At 43.0% G+C, this 22,863-nt stretch overlaps 1 protein-coding gene and 1 long non-coding RNA gene across 2 annotated transcripts; one reads left to right on the forward strand and one right to left on the reverse strand.

Moving 5' to 3' along the window:
- Positions 1–898: 898 nt before the first annotated feature.
- Positions 899–10,762, reverse strand: LOC121279285. Its single transcript, XR_005943356.1, has 3 exons — positions 10,731–10,762; positions 1,764–1,822; positions 899–999 (listed from the first exon to the last, which is right to left on the reverse strand). It is a non-coding gene; the product is annotated as an uncharacterized LOC121279285 (long non-coding RNA).
- Positions 9,141–20,035, forward strand: LOC121279284 (Krueppel-like factor 10). Its single transcript, XM_041190407.1, has 4 exons — positions 9,141–9,296; positions 15,617–15,856; positions 16,711–17,656; positions 18,218–20,035. The coding sequence occupies exons 2-4, from the start codon at positions 15,626–15,628 to the stop codon at positions 18,466–18,468; spliced, it is 1,428 nt and encodes a 475-aa protein (XP_041046341.1). The 5' UTR covers positions 9,141–9,296; positions 15,617–15,625; the 3' UTR covers positions 18,469–20,035.
- The last annotated feature ends 2,828 nt before the right edge of the window (positions 20,036–22,863 follow it).

Here is a 22,863-nt window from a genome sequence, read left to right on the forward strand (position 1 = left end):
ATCCAGGTAGAAGTGCTAAGTAGCTATTTGTGACTCCAACTCCCTTTCATCTTAGAACCTGATACCTTCTGGGACTTTGGGAGACTCAGACTCTACTCATTGTAAACTCAGAGACAGCTGCCATTGTCACCAAGTGCAAATACTTTGCACTTTCCTCTAAGTAAAACAATCTAAGCCTTCCTTTGATCTCTAACAATCAAACCACCCAGGCCTACTGTCAGCTACACTGCAGAAGAAGTCACATGACCTTCTTCAATTACCCTAAATTTAAAGCCACAGTCCCAAAATATAGTAATCCTATAAACCTCATAATTGTAACATCACTTTCATGTCCCCTTTCACCATCTTCCCTCAATGGCCCGCCCTACAGTTCCCTACTAGCCAACAGCTGGAGAGTACTTTGTTGCACTTCAATGAGGCACTGAACTGCCAAGGTGAGGCTTTTCTCCATCCTCATTTAAAGTGGCAGGCTGACTTGGCAGGGCATTGGTGAGGGTCAGGGTGCACTCAGCTGCCTGCTGTGTCTGATTCCTCATGCAGTTGGCCATTATTTCCATGTAGGTAGCCATCAGCACAAAAACCTGAGCCATCATGGTACTCATGGTGGAGATGGATTCCTCCAATCTTTCTACAATCATGCACAGTGCCTCTGGAAAGGCTGACAGACCCTGATGCATTTTCTGCTGCTGTTCCAGCCCACTTCATCAATAACCCCGAGGCCCAGCAGCTGCAGTCAACTGAGCAGAGTTTGAAGGTTCTTGTTTCCTAAGATGGGGATTTTCCACTGCTGCCCCTGTCCACAATTCTTGCTCTTGCTCACTTGTGATGTTTAGCTCACCATGCGATAACCCAGCTATCTCCCTTGGCGGTCTCACTGAGGTGTGTATATCTGATCCGGTGGAGGGTGTGAATGAGTCATGTAACAGTGCTTCTTCAAACTCCTCTGAGGAACCGTCCTCCTCCTTTTCCAGCTTCAGTTCCTGGGTGATACTCAAGGGCCTGTGGGAGATACAATGTATGAATTAGAATTGATAAGGAGAAAGGGTTCAAAGTCAGCATTGCTGATTTTCATATTCCAATGACTGTTGACATTAAAAAGAAAGACTTGTGGATATATTGCACCTTTCATGACCGCAGCTTACAGCATTCGGTGCGTTTGAAGTGTAGTCACTGTTGTAATATAGGAAATCCAGTAGCCAATTTATGCAAAGTAAGCTCCCACAAACAGCAACGTGTTAATGATCAGATTATCTATTTTTGTGACATTAATTGAGGGATAAGTATTGGCCAGGACAATGAGAAGAACTCTCCCGTTTTTCTTCAAGGTAGTGACGAGGGGACTTTCACACCCTGAATGGGCAAATTAGGCCTCAGTTTCTCATCCAAAACTTCCAACAGTACACCACTCCCTCAGTATGGCACTAAAGTGTCAGCCTTTTCATGCTCAGGCCCTGGAGTGGGACTTGAACCCTCATCCTCCCGCCTCAGGGGTGAGAGTGCTACCAACTAACCCACAGTTGATACCTAAGATAACATGAGTGAGTGTTATTTGCCGTGGGGTTTAGAGATATTCTGACACCAGGGTGGAATTTTACGGCTCCCATCGTGACGGGGGTGGGGCCGTAAAATGCAGTGAGCCATTCAAAAGTCCATTGACTTCAGCGGGACTGTAAAATCCCACCGGCATAAAATTCTGCCCCAGGAATGTGTAAGAAACCCCTCTCTCTATCACCAATGGCCATGCATTCTGTGACTCTGCTTACCTCCACAGTGGTCAGGGTGGCTATGACTGCCTCTCCCTGGTATTCTGCGCCTTCTTCTCCTGCAAGGAAAGAAAGAAGAGAATTATGAGCGTGAGAAATGGAATGTATTGGGAGATGCCTTTCCTCTTTGAGACTCCACCACTCCAGTTATCTCTCAGTTGCCAATTGTGGCAAGTTTCCATTCTGTCCCTCGATGGGGTCTCTTTAAACACTGAGGCTTCAACAGTCAGGTGTGAGTCGTGATCATGCCTCTGTGCTCCAGGTAGATTAAAGAGCCACTGTGAAACCATCTCCATGAGCTTCTGAGTTCCCAATCTCCTGCCGGCCTACCCAGCTGCGAGCACCTTATACTTCGAATAGAAAAGTCTCAAAGAGCTTCATATACAACGAATGGCTTTGACGTGCAGTAACTGTTGTTTTTTGGACAAATGGTGGGACTCATTTTTTTAGCCAGAGCTGAGAAACTCTGTCTGCATCTCACTGTTTGAGTTTCCAGGGCATCTGGACAGCAGCCAATTTGGAGGCTTTTTTGGAACAAACATGACTTATGATTTATTAACCTTGCACATCACATTTGGAACTATTTATGAATCTTACAATAAATGTACCATTTCCTCCCCACTTACCAACAAGATGAAAGGGAAACAGATTATTTGTGGCTATTTTGTGTCCTGTCAACTTATTATTCTCTTGTATTATGAACTGATAAACATTTGAGCAGTGATGGAGAGGTAAGAACAACCTGGTCCATCCAGTTTGTCCCACACAATGACAATGCCTTGTGTATCACAATATTTACACTCTCCACCCCAAGCGAAACTATGTGACCAACTGGGAGATGTAGAAAGGCTTATTTGGGGGAAAAATTCTAGGAAATTCCTTTCTGACTGGTTAAGGCAAATAAAACCAATCCGGGACATCATTCTAGCTTGAATTCCCTGAAGTACCTACAACCTCAGGCAGAAATAGATCATCTCTCCCTTAAAGGAACCCTTGAACGGACATCTACCACACAAGATGACAGCCTGTTGCGGAAGCCCACTCTTCTCTGTGAGAAGAACCAACTCCTGTTATCTAACCTGGATCTGGTCCTATACAACTTCAAATAATGACCGCCTGGTCCTCCCTGACCTACTTGTTTCATTATTTTTATCAACCTCAATCATATCATCCCTAATTCCTGGGATGGCAGAGATTGGGCTGACTAGGCCTGTACTCACTGGAGTTTAGAAGAATGAGAGGAGATCTCATTGAAACATTTAAAATTCTGACAGGACTGGACAGATTGGACACAGGGATGATGTTTCCTGTGGCTGGGGGGGTCTAGCACAAGGGGTCACAGTCTCAGGGTATGGGGTAGGCCACTTAGGACTGAGATGAGGAGAAACCTCTTCACTCAGGAGGGTGGTGAGCCTATGAAATTCTCTACCACAGAAGGCTGTGGAGACCAAGTCACTGAATATACTTAAGAAGGAAATAGAGAGATTTCTGGACTCTAAAGACAACAAGGGGTATGGGGAGAGCATGGAAGTATGACGTTGAGATAGAGGATCAGCCATGATCATATTGAATGGTGGAGCAGGCTCAAAGGGCCAAATGACCTACTCCTGCTTCTATTTTCAATGTTTCTAAGTTTATGCTTGTCTAAAGTGTAGAGTCCCAGATCAAATAGCCTATCTTGATAACTAAGTTGCTTTATATTGGGAAATAGCCTGGTGGCCTTCCTCTGCATTATTTTCAGAGCCTTAATATCACGCACCATGTTAGGAGACCAAAACTAAACCCACTATTCCAACTGAGACCTGACCAAGATCTTCTACAAGGACAAAATAGTATATCTCATCTTATCATCAATCATCTGTGCTATAATCAGCACTCCAATAACTTATTCACTCTATCACTTCACAGAATTGCTCATGTTCCTTTACAGATGTATGCACTAGAATGGTGAAAACTGTTTCTTTCTCCACCTTCTTTCCCTAAGGATGTGTGTGTGTTGAGCATTCACCCTGTCCAGTTGAATACACTGCACTATTTCAAATTAAATTTCAGTTCTCAGTCATGAGCCCAATTTCCCAACACATCAACATCCGCCTGAAGCTGTTGTGCTTCAACTTGAAACTCAGACAGATCTTGATGTGATCTGCTGAATGTACACCCAACACTTACATCTAGGTAATTAATTAAAATAGTAAAGAGCAATGTTCCCTGAAAAACAGCATTGGTAACTAGTCTCCCAACAGATCGGTCTATCCAAATTCTTCTCTGACTACTTTTTGGTCATATCCTTCCAATCAGCTTTCAATCCTACTCAATATATTACCACCCATATTTTAGTCCTCAGCCTGAAAATAGGCCTAACTCATGTTGCCACAACCTCCAACATGGGTAGGTCCCAAATCCACAACTGGATTGAAACCCATGCTGTTGGCACCAATGTGATCCACACCAGCCACCCAGACAACTGAGCAATCTGCACTGCTCCCCCCCACCACAAGGAGTCTGAGTTACTGTGGCAACATGCATGTTGTAGCCATGGTAGGGGCTCCAATTTATTCCCATCACATGGCTGACCAGGAATCTCTCCTACTTGCCTACCATTGGTGTATGTTGGAAGGATTTACAAGTTGATCTTCAACCTGTTTGGCCATATTATGAACACATGCCCATGGCCATCAATCCCTTGAGTGGGACTTGAACTCAGAGCTTCTGCCTCAAAGGCAGAGATACTACCCACTGCACCACAAGACCTCCTCAACCACTAATACCAGAGGCTTCAGTCTTGAAAAGAAGCCTCTTGTGCAGTGCCTTATCAACTCCTTTTAGAAGTCTAAGTTGACAATGTCTGCTCGGCTTTCCTCATCCACCATATTGGCGACTTTTTCAAAAAGTACAATCAGACTTGTAAGACATGACATTCTTTTCATGAAGCCATGTTGGGTGTCCTTAATATGTTCCTCTCTATCCAAACAAATGTTTATCACATCTCTATTGATTCCCTCAAGAATCTTTCCCACTATTGATGTCAATCTAATGGGCTATTGTTATCCTGTGTCTGTTTTGTCAACATTTGTAAGGATGGAGACTACATTAGCCTTCTTTGTGAATTATCACAAAATGCAGTGAGTTATTAAAATTCTGGGCTAGGGGCTCACACAGCACATGTTCCATCTCCATGAGGATCTTCAGGTGAATACCATTTGATCCAGCTGTTCTATCAATTTTCAAGTTAGTAATTCTATCCAAAACAACATGTTCATTATTTTAATATTACCAGCGTTATTATTAATTGTTTAATTCTAATAGTTTTAAGAGTGAAGGCTAATGCAAAGTGCACATTTAATATTTCCGTCATACCCAGTGAATCCTTTGAAATCTGTCCTTGAATGGATCAATGCAGTCATTAACAGCTTTATGCCTCATCACATAACTGAAAAAACTTTTCCAAATACTTCCTCAATTGTCTTAACTCTGTTTGTTGAGTATTAAATGTCTTTCATTTATAGAAACATTTGAGTTTCCATTGTACTTGTCTTTGTAAATAACCAGTGTGCTAACTTGGCTTTTCTTTACCACATACATGTTCTGCTTTTGACTTAGTATTCATTGTGTGTTTTTCAGGAGTTTTTTCATTTCCACGTGTGGTGTGTCTTCCTCAGTTCCTCTTTTTTTCTACCTACTGCTTCAATCTACTTTCAAATGCTGAATGAGACTCAACAGCATTGACTTCTGAAAGACTATTTACAGCATAAATGACAACAATTATACCTCTTCCATGGAACATAGAAAATAATAAAATGTAGCAAAACAGAAACAATATTTTAATCATTTAATCCACAAATATAAAAAAAAACAAATACAAGAAATATCAGGGAAGTACAGAAAACAAAGCAATTATATAAGGTCAACAGAATGCAAGACATGGAGTTTTAAAAATCCCAAAATTAGAACTTGTTCCAAATATGTCCATTCCATTATTGACTACTACCCATTCAATCTCTAAGAAAAGGCTCCACAAAATCTCAGATAAAAGCAAAAAACTGTGGATGCTGGAAATCTGAAACAAAAACAAAAATAGCTGGAAAAACTCAGCAGGTGTAACAGCATCTGCGGAGAGGGACACAGTTAACTTTTTGAGTCCATATGACTCTTCATCAGATCTAAGGAAATATAGAAATCTGGTGAAATATAAGCTGGTTGAGGAGGGTGGGACAGGTAGAGCTGGATAGAGGGCCAGTGATAGGTGGAGGCAAAGAAGAGATTGCCAAAGATGTCACAGACAAAAGGACAAAGAGGTGTTGACGGTGGTGATATTATCTAAGGAATGTGCTAATGGTGCAATTAAGGGTATAAAGCAGGCCAAGCAAGTGACAGATGGCCCTGGTGGGGTGGGGTGGGGGGAAGGGATCTAAATGGGCTAAAAGGTGGAGGTAAAATGATAGATCAAAATAAATTTAAAAATAGGTGGGAAAAGAAAAATATATTTCAAAAATTATAAATTATTGGAAAAGGGGGGATCAGAAAGAGGGTGGGGAAGGAGGAGAGAGTTCATGATCTGAAGTTGTTGAACTCAGTATTAAGTCTGGAAGGCTGTAGAGTGCCTAGTCGGAAGATGAGGTGCTGTTCCTTCAGTTTGCATTGAGCTTCACTGGAACATTGCAGCAGGCCAAGGATGGACATGTGGGTGGAGTGTTGGAATGGCAAGCAACAGGGGGTTCTGGGTCATGCTTGTGGACAGACCAAAGGTGTTCCGCAAAGCGGTTACCCAGTCTGTGTTTGGTCTCTCCAATGTAGAGGACACTGCATTGGGAGCAGTGAATGGAGTAGACTAAATAGAGGGAAGTGCAAGTGAAGTGCTGATTCACTTAAAAGGAGGAGTGTTTGGGCCCTTGGACGGTGAGGAGGGGGCAAGTAAAGGAGCAGGTGTTACACCTTCTGCGGTTGCATGGGAAGGTGCGATGGGAGGGGGTTGAGGTGTAGGGGGTGATGGAGGAGTGGACCAGGGTGTCCAGGAGGGAATGATCCCTGCGGAATGCCGCTGGCGGGGTGAAGGGAAGATGTGTTTGGTGGTGGCATCATGCTGGAGTTGGCGGAAATGGCGGATGATGATCCTTTGAATGTGGAGGCTGGTGGGATGATAAGTGAGGATGAGGGGGACCCTATCATGGTTCTGGGAGGGAGAGGAAGGAGTGAGGGCGGACGCGCGGGAGATGGGCCGGACACAGTTGAGGGCCCTGTCAACGACCGTGGGTGGAAAACCTCGGTTATGGAAGAAGGGAGACATGTGAGAGGAACTGTTTTGGAAAGTGGCATCATCAGAACAGATGCGATGGAGGAGAAGGAACTGAGAGAATGGGACGGAGTCTTTACAGGAAATGGGGTGTGAGGAGCTGTAGTCGAGGTAGCTGTGGGAGTCAGTAGGCTTGTAATGAATATTGGCGGTCAGCCTATCTTCAGAAATTGAGACAGAGAGGTCAAGGAAGGGAAGGGAAGTGTCAGTGATGGACCATGTGAAAATGATGGAGGGTTGGAAATTGGAAGCAAAATTAATAAATTTTTCCAGGTCCAAATGAGAGCATGAAGCAGCCCCAAAGCAGTCATTGATGTACCAGAGAAAGAGTTGTGGGAGGGGACCTGAGTAGGAATGGAACAAGGAATGCTCCACATATGCCAACTCCAGCATGATGAGAATAAAATGTCAGAAGATTGCCCCCCCCCCCCCACCCACCCGCCACAAAACACAATTTAGCTTCCAAACTACATTTCCTCAAATGTTACTTCCCACTCTCATTGGGCAGGTGGGAGGTAATCATTTTCTTCCCACCACCCTGTCGCTCGTTTTATTCAAATTCCTTTATTTAGGTCTGTCACTTATCATTCCAACATTATTGTTCTTTTTATCTTTTCCTCACAAATTTCTCCCATTTACTCTCTTCAAGGAATTGACTATGTTTGAGCTCAGTCCTATTTCCAAGACCCATCCTCCAGTCCAAAACAAAAACAGAATTACCTGGAAAAACTCAGCAAGTCTGGCAGCATCGGCGAAGAAAAGAGTTGACGTTTCGAGTCCTCATGACCCTTCAACAGAACTGAACCCATCCTCCAGTGCCTGCTCTATTATGATGTGCATTGGGTGGAAATTCAAGGGCATCTCAGAAAGCCTAAATCAGTGATGTCCCAACATTCACACATGTACACTTCTGTTTGGGATTGTTAGCCATCAGTCAGAAGTGGTAATCCAAGCCGATTTGTTGTTCTGTGCAGTGAGACAAATTTATTCCTGTACCCACTGAGCTGAGATCGACATTTCAGCATAAACTGATGATCATCCCTGGAAGCCAGCTGAACCATGAGTGAGTACCATCCCGTTGTATCATTATCAGAATCTGTTATCCTTAGTAACTTCGAATCACTTTTGAATGACGCATTAACCCAAGTTTCTTTTAAAGGTATTAACTATTTTAACTGGAAGTATTTTCATATATCAACATCTCTGAGAAAACACGTTCTTAATCCCAAATCTTTCTATAGACTTGTTTATGTTATGTATCGCAAGCACTGCGGTAGGCAAACCGCTACGAGGTTTGGTTATTTTTCCATATTCAACTCCTTCTCAATTTTTATTTCTTTGACATGCATACTCCTGTAATACCTAATCCTGTGATTGTGGACTTCGAATGTAAATAAACACTGTACAAAACCATGTTTGCTAGTTTGAATGTGGGATTTGTTTTGCCCACACTGTAATGAACCGTGAAGCGCCCTACGTGACCACCCCACTCTCCCAGGGAGGCAAGTGTCTGTTTTCTTTTTAACATTAATCTTTGTTATTTTAACATTAATCTTTGTGAGCAGGCTTCCCATTTTCTCAACTCTCCCAAATCAATCTGCACCCAATTCACGTGAAAGTAAAAGAATTGAAGGGAAAACAAAATGACCAAAAAGTTCTGATCAGATTTCCTCGGGCTTTTAAATGTTCACCAGGCTTCAGTATTGGGTATTTTGATTTATATATATATATATTATACGTTTGTTACTTTCCAAGGCTGCATCGTGACTGATGAGTCACTGCAAAGTGCAGTAAGTGTGAGTGCGTGACTCAGGAAAAGGGAAGGTTTTTGTTTGTGTGTCAGATTGGAGTCAGTGCAGCCTCACCCACACAGAGATAGAGGGTGAGCCCGTTCTTACTGTGTGCTCCACGCTGCAGACAGAACCCAATCATGCCAACCACCAGCCGCTGATCACGCAGCCCGCGCCCTCCCATTCGCCAGAGGGCCAACACACCTTTGTGCCTGATTGGTTGGAGCTAGGGTTTCGGCCCACCCCCTCCCTCCCCACACACACACACACACACACACACACGCTCACTCTGGCTCCGCCCCCTCCTCCTCGCGGACGCTCCACCTGAATGGAGCGCGGGTGGGCGGGGCTGGCTGTCCTGAACTGGTAGCAATAATTGCAAAGTGGCTAACAGTGTGGCGGAGCTCCCTTTGTGTGCCTGCACCTAATTCACTGCTGAAAGGGAAGCCAAGAGTGAGTATCTGTGTTTTTACATGCATACATAATTTGCATTTTGTTTTGAGGCAAGGCTACAGAATAAAACGTCTTCCCTCCCTCTTAATCCCATTCAGTTGATGCATTTTGTGATTATATGTGAAACAAATTAATGGCTGTACATCAATGGATTTATTCTGTACTTTTAAAGTCCTGCCTGTATGTCTTCTCGAAACCTTTTCGTTCAGCCCCTCCCCGGGAATTAATTTCAACAAATGCTGTTAATTCCAGTTCATGCAGGAAAATCCTGTCTGATCTAACTGCGTTTGGTGAACTAATAAGCCAATATGTCATTTTAAGCAAATTGGTTGTCAGTGATGGTTCCTCTGAACAGGAACATCCTTCGGTGAAATACTACTGTAATTTCAACCCTCCTTCCACCCCCCCACCACCCCCAATCTTAATGGTGGTAAACAGCATGTTTCTGTTGTTGGATAGAATACTATCGAATAACGTTACAAGCAGAAAGGTAGAAGTTTAGCATTCCTGCATTGGTAGCTTTTTTAAATTTTTGCACCGTCCTGTCTCGGGTTTTCTCTTTCTTGTACTGACACCAGTGCTTACTTTCTGTATCCTCTGCCTGTTTGTCGGGGCTGGAGAGAGAAGGCTCTGTATGTGTGTGTTAGAGCTTGTTTTGGAAATTGGGGGAAAGGTCGCTGCAGTGACTAGTTCAAGTTCGTGCAGCAGCTCAGCATGCAGCCTTCACATGGGGAGAGTCTGCACCAATCCACTAGCTTGTAGGCGGGGTCGGGGCTGAGCAGAGCCGGTCCGGAGCAATAAATGTAGCCCGGGGAATAGGGAGGACACAGATGGGATGTTCTTCCTTGACCCCCACATTTGATTTTCCTTCTAGGGTCCTAAATGTACCACGTACACGTAAGACCCCGAACGGAAATTTAAAAAATCTCAGTGTCTATGTGCAGACACTGAAAAGGAAGCTTGTTTAAGGACTCTCAATATCCCATTGCCTGTGAAAGTGAAACACGACTAGATGCTTGTAATGCATGTAAAGTAAACTAGGCAATGTTTAGCAAATGAGTGTGATAGATTTTATACAGATTATTTTGTGTATAGGAATGGTGCGTGAATTATTTAGGATTGCTAGAAAATCGAGGCAAAAAAGGTAGAAACATGCACCCATCAATTTTTCATTTGTGGGGAGAATTTGATGCTTCAAAACTTTACGTGTTTAGCAATTAAATATTTAATGAATGTTGTTATTATCCTTTGTGACTGTGGTGGTTTATTCCTTGCCTGTTCTCATTGACCTTGACACATTTGGCACATTTGGCCAACTATTTTGTGATACCATTCCTATCTGTATGAATGTAGACACTGCATCCCTAGCAATGGCTTCTTTACTGACCTTGTTGATTTGGTTTTCATTTAAAAGATTATCACTGCTGGACTCACCTAAGAATCCATCCTTGGCCCAGCTCCTCCTGTCCTGTCCCATTGACATCATTCACAGACACAGGTTCAAATTCTATATGTATCCTGGTGACACACTACTTCTCTGTTGCTTATTTCAATCCTATTACCACCCGTGCTGTGTGATGAGCTCGTGCATGAGTCACAGTTTCCTCCAGTTAGCTGTGGTGAGGACTGAAGTCAGTGTCTTAAGGCCCTGTCACAAACTCAGCTCACTTATTCATGACTCACCCTTCCTCCCCAGCCATTCCCGACCAGAGCATGGAGAGCCTTGGTATCATGTTCAACCTGGAGCTGATCTTCAAACCCCACACATGATTCATCATCTACATCCTCAAATTCGAATTCTTCAACTGCCTCAGGCCTTCTGCTGCTGAAACAATGCTTCTTCCAACCTCTAGAGCCATTTTCCCAAACATACTCCTCATTGGCCCATAAACTCCCAAATGGTCAAAAACTCACCTGCCCTTACTCCTGTGTGCACTAAGTTTGCCCTGCTCATCATCCCTTCAATCCACATTAGCTTTCATTTCCCAACAAATTACATGAAAACTTTCATCTCATTTTCAGCTCCCAGGCCCTACCCCTGTTCCTGCAATGTTATGCAGCATTTTTTTCTCTCATGTTCTTTGGTCCTCCATGGCTAAACTCCATATTTGATCCCATTCATTTATACTTCCACTACCACCCCATGTGAAGCACATTGGGATGATTTCCAAGTGAGATAAAATGCAACAAGGGCTGACTAACTAATTATTTGATTAACTAACATGTTCTTGGTACCTAACTTGAATTCAGGTTAGGACAAAATTGAATAGCCTCAGACAAATGTATCTTTGTAATAAAATAAAAATAATCCTTTGAAGGGTTCAGAATAAAACTGAATAAACACACCATATTATTTTTTTATTTGTTCTTGGGGTGTGAGCATTGCTGACGAGGCCAGCCTTTGTTGCCCTGTCCCTAATTGCCTTCTGTACATAACCATTCTGATTCTTGAATTGCTGCAGCCCATGTGGTGCAGGTACTGCCACAGTGCTGCTAGGGAGGGAGTTTGTGAGTTTTGACGTAAGGACAGTGAAGCAATGGTGAGATAGTTCCAAGTCAGGATGGTGTGTGACTTGGAGGGAATTGGAGGTGTTTCCATATATCTGCTGCCCTTGACCTTCTAGGTGGCAGAGGTGCAGGTTTGGAGGGTGCTGCTGAAGGAGGCTGTTTCACTGTATGTGTGTAGATGCTCCAAGAATTTTTGCCAGTGGGCATGCTTCCAATTGTTATGTTTTTTGAAGGGTTTTGGATGACAAAGATTTGCATTTATTCTTTGCTTACTTTTGGGTCAAGGTAAAACTGTCTTGATCGTAATTTCCCTCTCCTGGTTCTGCCTAATGGCTGTGTACTGTTGGTAAATATCCCAGTAACATGAAAGCTTGTCCACCCTTGTAACTTGCATAACTGCTGGGCTCCCACCCTCCTTTGGCTTTCAACCTCATGTGTTTTCTTATCTATTGTGGGATTTGTTTCAAAATGGCTGCTGGCTGTCTCCCCATAGAGCCGGGAATGGCAGGGCCTGGGGAATTTGATTGAGTCTTTGTTAAATTGCTCTGCTGGGCTTTCTAACAATAAGGCCAAAGAGCAGGTCAGTATGATTTCATGTTATTCCTGTGGGGTGAGTAAGGAAGAGAATAATTCTTAAATGCAAAAGGATTTTGTTCAAGCTCACGTAACTTACACGTATCCTTTCTCTGAACTTAAGATTTTAGGCATTTTATCAACATCAGACTATTGGTTACTTTAGTTTGGACTTGCCAGAAGCTGCCCACAACCTGTGCCTCCAAAAGATTAAACTAGTGACTCACTGCCACAGGGTTTTTGCTTTGTGGTTTTTTTTACAAAAAGTGCCATGAGAGGCAGTTCATGGGTCAGAAACACACGTGCATAATTGACAAGTTGGACGTGTTTTTCCTCCATGTACAGGCTGGGAGGTAGCCATACCAGAAGTGTGCCACTTTTACAGAGCCAGGTGGTGCCCAGTCAGGGCTATTGCTGAGGGTCATTCGTGAATTAGGGAAAGTTGAGCTCTGTGTAGGCACACAATGATTTATGGCACTGAGTGCGGCTCGCAGGCTTCTAACTGACAGCAAGGTTTCTAAGTTTAGAGAAGGGATAACAATCCCATCGTTTTATGTCGAGACAGAACTGTGAATGACTTGAGTTCTCTCTTAATCTTTAAAGATGTGCATTTGGCTTCACAATGGAGTGTGCAGAATACCTAGAATATCAAATCCAATATTGTCATTGACCTATTTCTAGCAACACAGCTTATGTATTTGAATTTCAATTAAAATGGTGGGGGAGTGGAGCTGTATGTTAGTAAATTTACTAGCTTGTATTCTGTATTTAAATTTAAAATTTTAAATTTAAAATATAATTAGAGCAAGGAAAGCCTTCAGTTACTTATCCTGGAAACCAGGCACTTTTTAACCATTGTCTTGTAACATATCAGCATATATTTGTAATCTTGCATCAGCATGCATTTCCTGTTGCTCTACGTATCACATTTTGATGTCAACTTTTTCCCATTATACCTACATTAACTTGTCATCATGTAATTATATCTTTCTCCCAGTTGTGTGCATGTAGCAGCCCCCCACTACCCCCTCTTCCCCTTGAAACATTCAGCCCCTCAGCATGTAGAGCAGAGAAACTCCTAAGCTCCAGCAAAACATGTGTCCCAAATTGCCATAAACTTTGGTATTTAACCGTATCATTTTTGGACACTTTGATTTTAGAGTATTTGATGTGTGATCTTAAAATGGAGATTGAATTACATTTGCACATCTTGGTCCAATTATTCCTCACGATCTAAGGCTATTCACCTGAAGAATGCACTTGGTCCTTGCTCACCTTGCGCAAAGTCATGTAACCGGAAATTATTTTTTCTATAAAAGAAGTATAGCTATTCAGATTTTGGTAGGATGTAAGAGTGCAAACATTCTGCAAGTTAACGATGCCCTCTTGAACTATGAAAAATTCTAAAGACTAGGATTGTAAATCAGGCTGTTGTGGCTGGAGGGATTAACTTCAGGGTGAAGAACTAGTGGTCAGAGTTTTAACAATGTCCCTAATAGTGCTGGAAGCAATTTGTACACACAGTATTGTACAAGAAGAACATTGTATTTCACTGACAAATGTTACATTTCCTGTAGCATAATTGTATAGATACAGCAGCATTTTGACAACAACAGAGACAAAATAGATATTAACCAATAGTGAAAGGATTAGGAAATGTCCAAAAGTATTGTCAAATAGACATTTTTTGAAGAGGTTATAAAGGTTAAGGACAGAAGTAGCAAAGGCAGAGGTCTTGGGAAGGAAAAAGTGACAGCCATTCGCTGACTCATTCCTCAGGGCAGTGCCTTGACAATCAGGGTCAAGCTGCCTGGTTTAAATTTCAAACAATGCTTGGCAATTAACTGTCAGTCAGCAACACTGCTGCATTCTCCATGGCAACGCCTCTATCAATCAGAGTCCACTTGCCAACCAATCAGCATTGTCTTCTCATACTGTATAAAATTGTTGTTTTCCCCCTATATTGGTATTCTTGTGAGGTGACCTGATGAGTGCAAGATGAAAAGCTTCGACATGTCTCTTTTTTTTCAGCTATACTCAAGTTCTGTACTAACAAATGACTAAATAGTCCAAATTACATTTACCCATCATCGTCATCCCACAAGACTTCATCTCCTTTTTGTTCATCCAGCTATCTACTCTAATCTTGAACTTTGATATCATTTCTGCCTCTACCACCTAGCCACAAAATAAATTATGTAGCCCCCTCAACTCTGTGCAAAGGACTTTCTCTTGCCCTCCATTCTAAGTCTCCTATATATGGCTTTAGTCTTCCCAGTGTTCAAAAGGAGGAATTTCTGACTCATCCACAATTTGATGTCAAATAGTTTGATATAACCAAGAATATAGAGTTGAGGGTGGTTGAGGAGAGTTAACCTTGTTAACACTGGCTGCCTACAGATTATATAATTTAGGTGTGGTGTGTAAGAAGATGAAAGGTGGTCACCAAGGGCAAAACCATGGGGAATGCTGGACATGACTGCTTGGCATGGAAGAAGGAGCCTTATCTAGAGATGCGCTGGCTAGAATTTGGAGAGTTAAGAATGGTCTGATTAACAGTAATTCTATAGAGTTGGAGCATGAAGCGAGAGAGGATGGAGTTGGATTGTTTGACTGAGAGCTCAGCAGGGACAAAAGTTTGCATTCACAACCTCAAAGGTAGCTTTGAGCTAGTCAGCCAGCAGTTGTGGTTAGGGTGGCTGAAGATTCAAGAAATTCAAACAGGCTTGTCAAACTGTGGAGCATGAAACTAAGTGTTAACAAGGACCTTGGAGAGGACAGGAAAGTTCAATGGGGTAGTAGTTGTAGAGAGAGGACGGGACCTGTTTAGTTTTTGAGGTGCGGTGGGGGGTGGTGGGGGAGGGTGGGGGGGTGGGGTGGTGATGGATGTTTTGTAGAGATGAATGACATTTTTACAAATGGGCTTATTAAAATTTCTGTGAGCATTGGGGTAAGGAAAGGTAATTGACTGAGACAGGGTGAATGTAGCAAGAAGTGGGTCTTAAAGATAAACCTGGCAATAGCTGGAGGGTTAGTCAGGGAGGAAAGCTTCACTGTTTAAGATGTTCTGACGGGGTGCTCAAAAAGGCCTACATTGTATTAAAGCTTGGGACGAATCAGTAAAATCTTGACATTTAGTAATTTATTTGCATTGCTGGAGTCAGGGGAGGAAGGAAGTAGTCTGACCTATCAAACTGCATCTATAATTAATCAGCATTTTTGTGTTTTTCTCTCAATAGGTGGAAATAATGGAGACCGAGTTCACAACATGCTGGGACAATGAGCGTTCCTGGAGTGGCAGAACAGAACAAGGTGACATTGAGGCCGTTGAAGCACTCATGTCAATGAGCTGCAGTTGGAAACCAGACAACAGACGTTATACCGAGCTGAGACCACTGACACCGATGTCTGATGAATCTGAAGAAGCTGAAGATAGTTTACTGCCCAGTTCTAAAGATTCCCACACATTTCCTCTGTTTGTAAGTACCTATCGAAGGTGATGCAATACCGAGAATTAAGCAATGAACCCAATTTATAGCTCAAGGCATTAAAGAACAGCCTTCCTCAATGGCTCACTGTGTAAATGCAGTAGGTGATGTAGTGAGCTGTCAAACCATTGAAGACCAAGGTTTGATCTGTGGTGTTTTAGCTCATTTTGGCCAAGGCTGCTGTAGAGTGGTTTAAAGTTGGCTTCTCTGTCCCAATGCTGAGGTAATGGAAAACCAACCAGCTTGTGGATGGAGCTCTGTTGCAAGTGTTACATCGGGATCAGGCTTGGCTGTGATGTCCTCGTGGTTAAATAAAACCAGTTAGGCCCACATGTGAAGATTGCTACTTGGCAAAGGCTTTAGAAAGCAGCTTGCTCCTGCAGAACTGTACCCCAGCAATGGTTGGTATGCTCAGAAAAGGAAAAAGGCATAGCACGGATTTGAGGGATTAGCAATCAATGAAAAAAAAATTTCATTCTTAAAGCACCTTCAGGAAGTTCCACAACCGATAAATTGCTCTTGGGTACAGTCACTGTTGTAATATAGGCAAGCTCCCACAGACCATCTTCAGTAAGATGTGTTAATATTTGTGATGTTGGTTGAGAGATCCATACTGGTTGGGAGACCAGGAGAAGTCAGTTGCTCTTTCTTGAATAGTACCATGGTTCTTTACCTGATAGGGACAGTGCCTCAGTTTAACAGCTCATCTGAAAGATTGCATTGCTAACCATGTAGCACTCCTTCAATACTGTACTGAAACCTCTTGCTCTGTTTTTAAATGTACATCTTATCTTTCACAGCAATTTTTCAATTTGGAACCAAACCCTTTCTTCTTTTGTTTCTAGTGTCTAACTCCACCGTATAGTCCACCTAACTTTGAGGCGTCTCAAATGGTTCATCATGCAATGCCGGTTTCTTCCACTGTATTGCCTAAAGTGGAGCTCCCTTTATCCAGACAAACCAGCAAAGACATTGATGCAACATTGCCACTGTCTGTAGGTGTAAAACTCACACCGAGCACAAAACCAGCAGATGTATCTACAAGACAACGATCCCAAGCCACAAGTGTGATTCGTCATACTGCAGACATATTGCCCTGTACAAATGGTTCTTGCTCAGTTAAGGTGGCCCAGATCTTTGCCGATCAGAAATTAATACACTCGACAAATTCAGTGGGCAGAAATGAAGAGAAAAGATTGGAAAGTAATGGCAGTAGAATGAAAAATTGTGCATCACATGAACTAATTTCTTCAATCAAACCAGTAAATGAAAGCAATAAAGGACCAATGGTAGAACAACATCAGAGCCAATATTTAGCACCAACTGTGAATTCCATGTCATTGTTGGGACAAACTCTCTTTTCAAGTTCCCAGCGTCCTGTCATCCCTCAGAGTCAGCAAGGCTCAATGTTGGTTTCGTCACCAATCTCTTCCAGTGTGCCATCAATGCCCATCATCTGCCAAATGCTACCAGTCAGTACAAACAGCCCTGCTACGAAGCACCCGACCCTGAGTCCACCTGTTGTCTTCATGGGAGCTCCAGTTTCCAAAGGTGCCCTAATGTTCATTATGCCACAGCCTGCAGTCAAGTATACAAAACCGCTAGTTAATGGCCTAAACGGCAGCAAACTTTCTCCTATTGCTCCGGCCCCAGGCTTCACACCACCTGTCCAGAAGATTGTTGCCCAGGTCAATGTAACTCGACACCGCAGTCACATCTGTGATCACCCAGGCTGTGGAAAAACTTACTTCAAAAGTTCTCACCTGAAGGCCCACATAAGGACTCACACAGGTACAGTATTTGTAATTTGGGACTTCTTACGGTGCCCCCCCCACCCCAGAGGCTAAATGTAGGTTGGTCAGGTTCAAGGTTTTGCTAACACCTATTTAGGCAGCCAGAGATGCTAAAGGACATACAGCTAAATGTCCTTCTGATTCACTCTCCATTTACACAGTGGAAGATGAGCATCTTCTCTGCAGTAACTGGAGGTGGCCATGCCTACAGCTTCTTTTACACTCTTTTCTTCCAAATTCTGAAAGATTCGCAGAGTATTCAGCACATTTTTCAGTAGGAGCAACATGGCATTTTTTTCAAACCAACTACTACTCCTGTACTCTCATGAGAAGAATGATAATTATGGGTTGCTCCAAACTAGATCTAAATGGGATAATACACAATCTTATTGAAATATTTGTCTTTGAAGGGGAAAATTGACATATTTTGATTCAGTATGGGGACAAATTAATTGATGTAATTTTCAATGGAATGTGCCCAAATGACGAATGCAAATCGTGCATATTTGTGATTCTTTTCAAAAATGTAACGAGTTTAATGCTGTGCATCCCATTCCAGGTGAGAAGCCCTTTAGTTGCAATTGGGAAGACTGTGACAGGAAGTTTGCCCGTTCTGATGAGCTGTCCCGGCATCGCAGGACCCACACAGGCGAAAAGAAGTTTGTGTGCCCGATGTGTGAGCGTCGGTTCATGAGGAGTGATCACCTGACCAAACACACTCAGCGGCACCTGTCTGCTAAGAAGCTTCCTAACTGGAAGATGGAAGTGAGCAAGCTGAGTGACGTTGTCCCGCCAGTATCGACTCCCTAATCCAGGCAGCCTCCAGACCGCATTCACTCTGACCACACAGCCAAACACTTTCTTGATGGGCGCAGTACTTCGCTTCTGCAAAATGTTGGAGAGGATATGAGAATGGCAGGATTTTATGTATTATAAATATATCTTGGAAAGGATTATGGATTATGCATTAGTGCTGAACTGAGATCACTGCAATACAGGAGAGTTCCGTGGACAGTTTGGTTCACAATCGGGAACCTGTGATTTACTGCACTGAAAGAAAACTGTACTCATTTTTGTCACAGTTCATGCATGTGTGACAGCATAGCTTTGAGAATTGGGAACCCTTTAGTAACCCTTTAACTGGGAGAATGTGTGAAACAGTTTTTCCCTACCTCTCTCCATGTGTAGGGGGCAGTTAGTTGCTAGTCAGCTCACCGACACCGAAGCTTGTTTGAGGTGCCAATGAACGGACGATAGCAGCAGTTGGTTACTGCGCCAGCATGGTAGCGCATCCATGGTCTGTGAGCATAAGGAAAGCAGGGCTAGAGCATCTCTCACGTGCCGCTGATCACAGTTCATGTTGGTGAATAGAGGAAATGATGGAACCATTGTGGAGCATCTAGGACTCCGGCGGAAAGGAGCAGAGAGACTCAGCAGGAATGAGCACCATCATATTGTACAGTTACCTTTGTCACTGATGCTGGGATAGAAATTCGTCTTGGGTGTTAGTGTAAAACAGGCGGGATCACATTAGCTGCCCAGCCCAATATTCGGGAGCTGAATATTGGCTGGAGCCTATAACAAGCCAAAGCAATACCACCAGCTTCCTGCAAATGCCCCAAATGAATTTCTGCTCCATTATCTCTGCCTTAGGAAACTATGGTGATTGAGCATAAAGGTTGCTCAGCATATATAAAAGCTTAAAAATGTACGAAGGTGAATCCTGTAAAACCAATTGTTTGTCCTGTTTTTATGGGACTGCTGAATTTACAAAAATACAGTAAGTTAAGTTTTTGTAACTTTTTTTTTTCTCCTGGAGGAATAGTGGAAGTTTGTCATAGAATTTCCACAGTCACTGGGGTAAGACTATTGCTAGACTTTAAGTTTATAAATCTTACTGCAGTTTATTGCCTATTTTGTGGTATTATTTATTTCATACATTCTCCACGGACTGTTCTTTCAAAATCTACTTTTTTATTGAACTTGTTCCTTGTCTTCTGGATGTACTCCTCCATTAGCAGTGCATCCTCCTTTGCCACAGGCAGCATGCTGACTGTGAGGCAAATGTTTATATCTGCATCAGTATTTTCCTATCTTCTACAGAATGAAATGTTTGTATGTCTTATCTTTCCATTCACTGTGGCAGTGTTTTTTTTGAATAGGATATCCCTTCTTTAAAGACACTGTCATGTTCTGTTAACTGTGCAATCCTTTTTATCCAATGGGGTTAAGGGTTTGAAAGCTTAATTGTTGCTTGATTTAAAAGTATTTAAGAGCACCTTTTTATGATTCAACTGCAAGAATTTTTCTTTCATTGATAAACATTGTTTACAGATTTGTTAAATACTCAAGGCAATAAATTTTCTATTGTACATTATTTTTGTCTCCAGTTTACATAAATGTTTTATTAATGCAAAGGGTCAGTGCAGCACTTCTTTCCACAAGATATAGTGGATACTTAACAGCGATCTCACAGTCCGGCCTCATTTGTATCAATCTGGAACCAACAATGAGCTTGTTTTTTTTGCAGGCAGTATAACTAATGCACGCCTCTCACTATTTTTGCTACAACTGGTGGATCACCAGCGGCATTGCACATGAGTTGAGATCAAGGGTGGTGCATGGGCTGAGCAGCATTAGGTGAAGAGAGGGTGAAGGAGTCAGAGGAAGGAGAGAAAAGCAATCTGCGTCGGTGTGATTCATTTTTCCCTGCTCCGAAGAGATGTGGATGTTCAGTCCACTGGAGCAGAAATGCAGTTCAGTTTTGTTTTTTAACTGGCAGGGCTAGCATGTGTTGCCCATCCCCAGTTGCCCTTGAGAAGGTGGTGGTGAGCTGCCTTCTTGAACCGCTGCATGTGGTGTAGGAACACCCACAGTGCAGTGAGGCAGGATTTTGACTCAGCAACAGTGAAGGAATGGCAATTTATTCCCAAATCAGGGTGGTGTGTGTGACTTGGAGGGAAATTTGCAGGTGGTGGTGGAGTTTTCATGCGTCTGCTACCTTTCTAGGTGGTAGGGGTTGCAGGTTTGGAAGGTGCTGTCGATGGAGCTTTGGCGAGTTGCAGTGCATCTTGTAGATGGTACACACTGCTGCCATTGTGCATCAGTGGCGGAGGGAGTGAATGTTGAAGGTGGTGGATAAGGTGCCAATCAAGTTGGCTGTCTTGTCTTGGATGGTGTCGAGCTTCTTGAGTGTTGTTGGAGCTACACTTGCACAGGCATATGGAGGGTATTCTATCACACTCCTGACTTGTGCCTTGTAGATGCCTTGTGGACAGGCTTTGGGGAGTCAGGAGGTGAGTTACTTGCCCAGTGGTGGGGAGGGGGCTGATTTTTGGTGGTTCGGAAGGAGGGGTGGGTCACTATGCCGAAAGCAGGTTTTTTTGCCTGAGATGGGGATGGTGGAGGGGAGAGCTGGGCTGGTATATGGGGACAAGTTTATGTTCTTCGGGAAAGAGTACTGGGGCTTTTACCATTGCTCACTGAGGAGATGTTAATGAGTGGTTAGTTAGGGTTCTTGAGGTTGGGTCACTAAGTCACGATTGATGCGTTGCAGGCAAAAAGTAAGCAGCTATGAGCAAGATGCAGCAAGATTAGGGCTGGAATCTTCCAGCCCCTCATGCCGGCGGGATCTTCCGGTCCCGCCAATGTGAATGGAGATTTCAATGCCTCACTGGCCCCACCGTGGGGAAACTGCTGAGGGATTGGGGGAGGGGGAGCTGGAAAATTCTGGCCTAGGTGTCCTTTGGAGGCTGGAATTCTTGAGAGGAATGGTTATTTAAATGTACCCCAGATTGAGAATCGGGCTTATTTTTAATAGTCTAGTACATATGAAATAGGAGCAGAAGTAGGCCATTCGCTTCTCGAGCCTGCTCTGCCATTCAATAAGATCTTGGCTTATCTGTTCGTGCTTCACATTCCACATTCCTATCTACCTCCGATAATCTTTGATTCCCTTGCCTAATGAGAATTTATCTACCTCTGCCTTAAAAACATTCAATGACCCCGACTCCACTGCCTTCGGAGGCAGAGAATTCCAAAGTCGCACAACCCACTGAGAGAAAAAAAATTCTCCTCATCTCTGTCCTAAAAGGGCAGCCCTTCATTTTAAAACAGTGCCCCCTAGTTCTGCAAGAGGAAAGTTCCTTTCGACATCCACCTTGTCAATGCCGTTCAGAATCTTATACACTTCAATTAGGTCACCCCTCACTCTTCTAAACTCCAGTGGAAACAAGCCCAGTTTGTCTAACGTTTCCTCATAAGACAATCCACTCATTCCAGGTATTAATCTAGTAAACCTCCTCTGAACAGCCTCCAACGCATTTACGTCCTTCATTAAACAAGGAGACAAAACTGCACACACTATTCAAGATGTGGTCTAAACAATGCCCTGTATAACTAAAGCATAACATCCTTAATTTTATGTTCAATTCCCCTCATAATAAAGGATGGCATTCCATTAGCCTTCTTAATTACTTGCTGTACCTGCATAATAACTTTTTATGACTCATGCATTAGAACACCTAGATTCCTTTGCACCTCAGAATTCTGCAGCCGTTCTTAGTTTAAGTAATGCTTTTTATTCTTCCTGCCAAAGTGAACAACTTCACATTTTCCTATATTATGCTCCATTTGTCAGATTTTTGCCCACTCTTTCAACCTATCTATATCCACCTGCAACCTCCTTATGTCCTCTTCACAACTTACTTTTCTATCTATCTTTGTGTCATCCGCAAATTTAGCTTCCATATCTTCACTCCCCTCATCTAAGTCATTGATATAAATTGTTAGACGTTGAGGGCCCAGAACAGCCCCCTGTGGGACTCCACTCATCACATCCTGCGAATCAGAAAAGGGCCTATTTATGCATACTCTGCTTTCTGCCAGCCAGCCAATCTTCTATCCATGCTAATATGTTACCCACTACACCATGAGCTTTTATTTTCCACAATAACCTTTGATGTGGCATCTTATCAAATACATTCTGGAAATCCAAGTACAGTACTTCTACAGGCTTGCCTTTATCCGCAGTGCATGTTACTCCTTCAAAGAATTCCAATAAATTGGTTAAACATGATTTACCTTGCACAAAACCAAGCTGACTCTTCCCAATTACCTTGAGTTCTCTTAGGTGCCCAGCTATAACCTCAATGATCGATTCTAACACCTTCCCCATGGACATCAAGCTAACTGGCCTATAGTTTC

This window comes from Carcharodon carcharias, chromosome 6 (genome assembly GCF_017639515.1).
Source record: "Carcharodon carcharias isolate sCarCar2 chromosome 6, sCarCar2.pri, whole genome shotgun sequence".
NCBI classification, from domain to species: Eukaryota; Metazoa; Chordata; class Chondrichthyes; order Lamniformes; family Lamnidae; genus Carcharodon; species Carcharodon carcharias.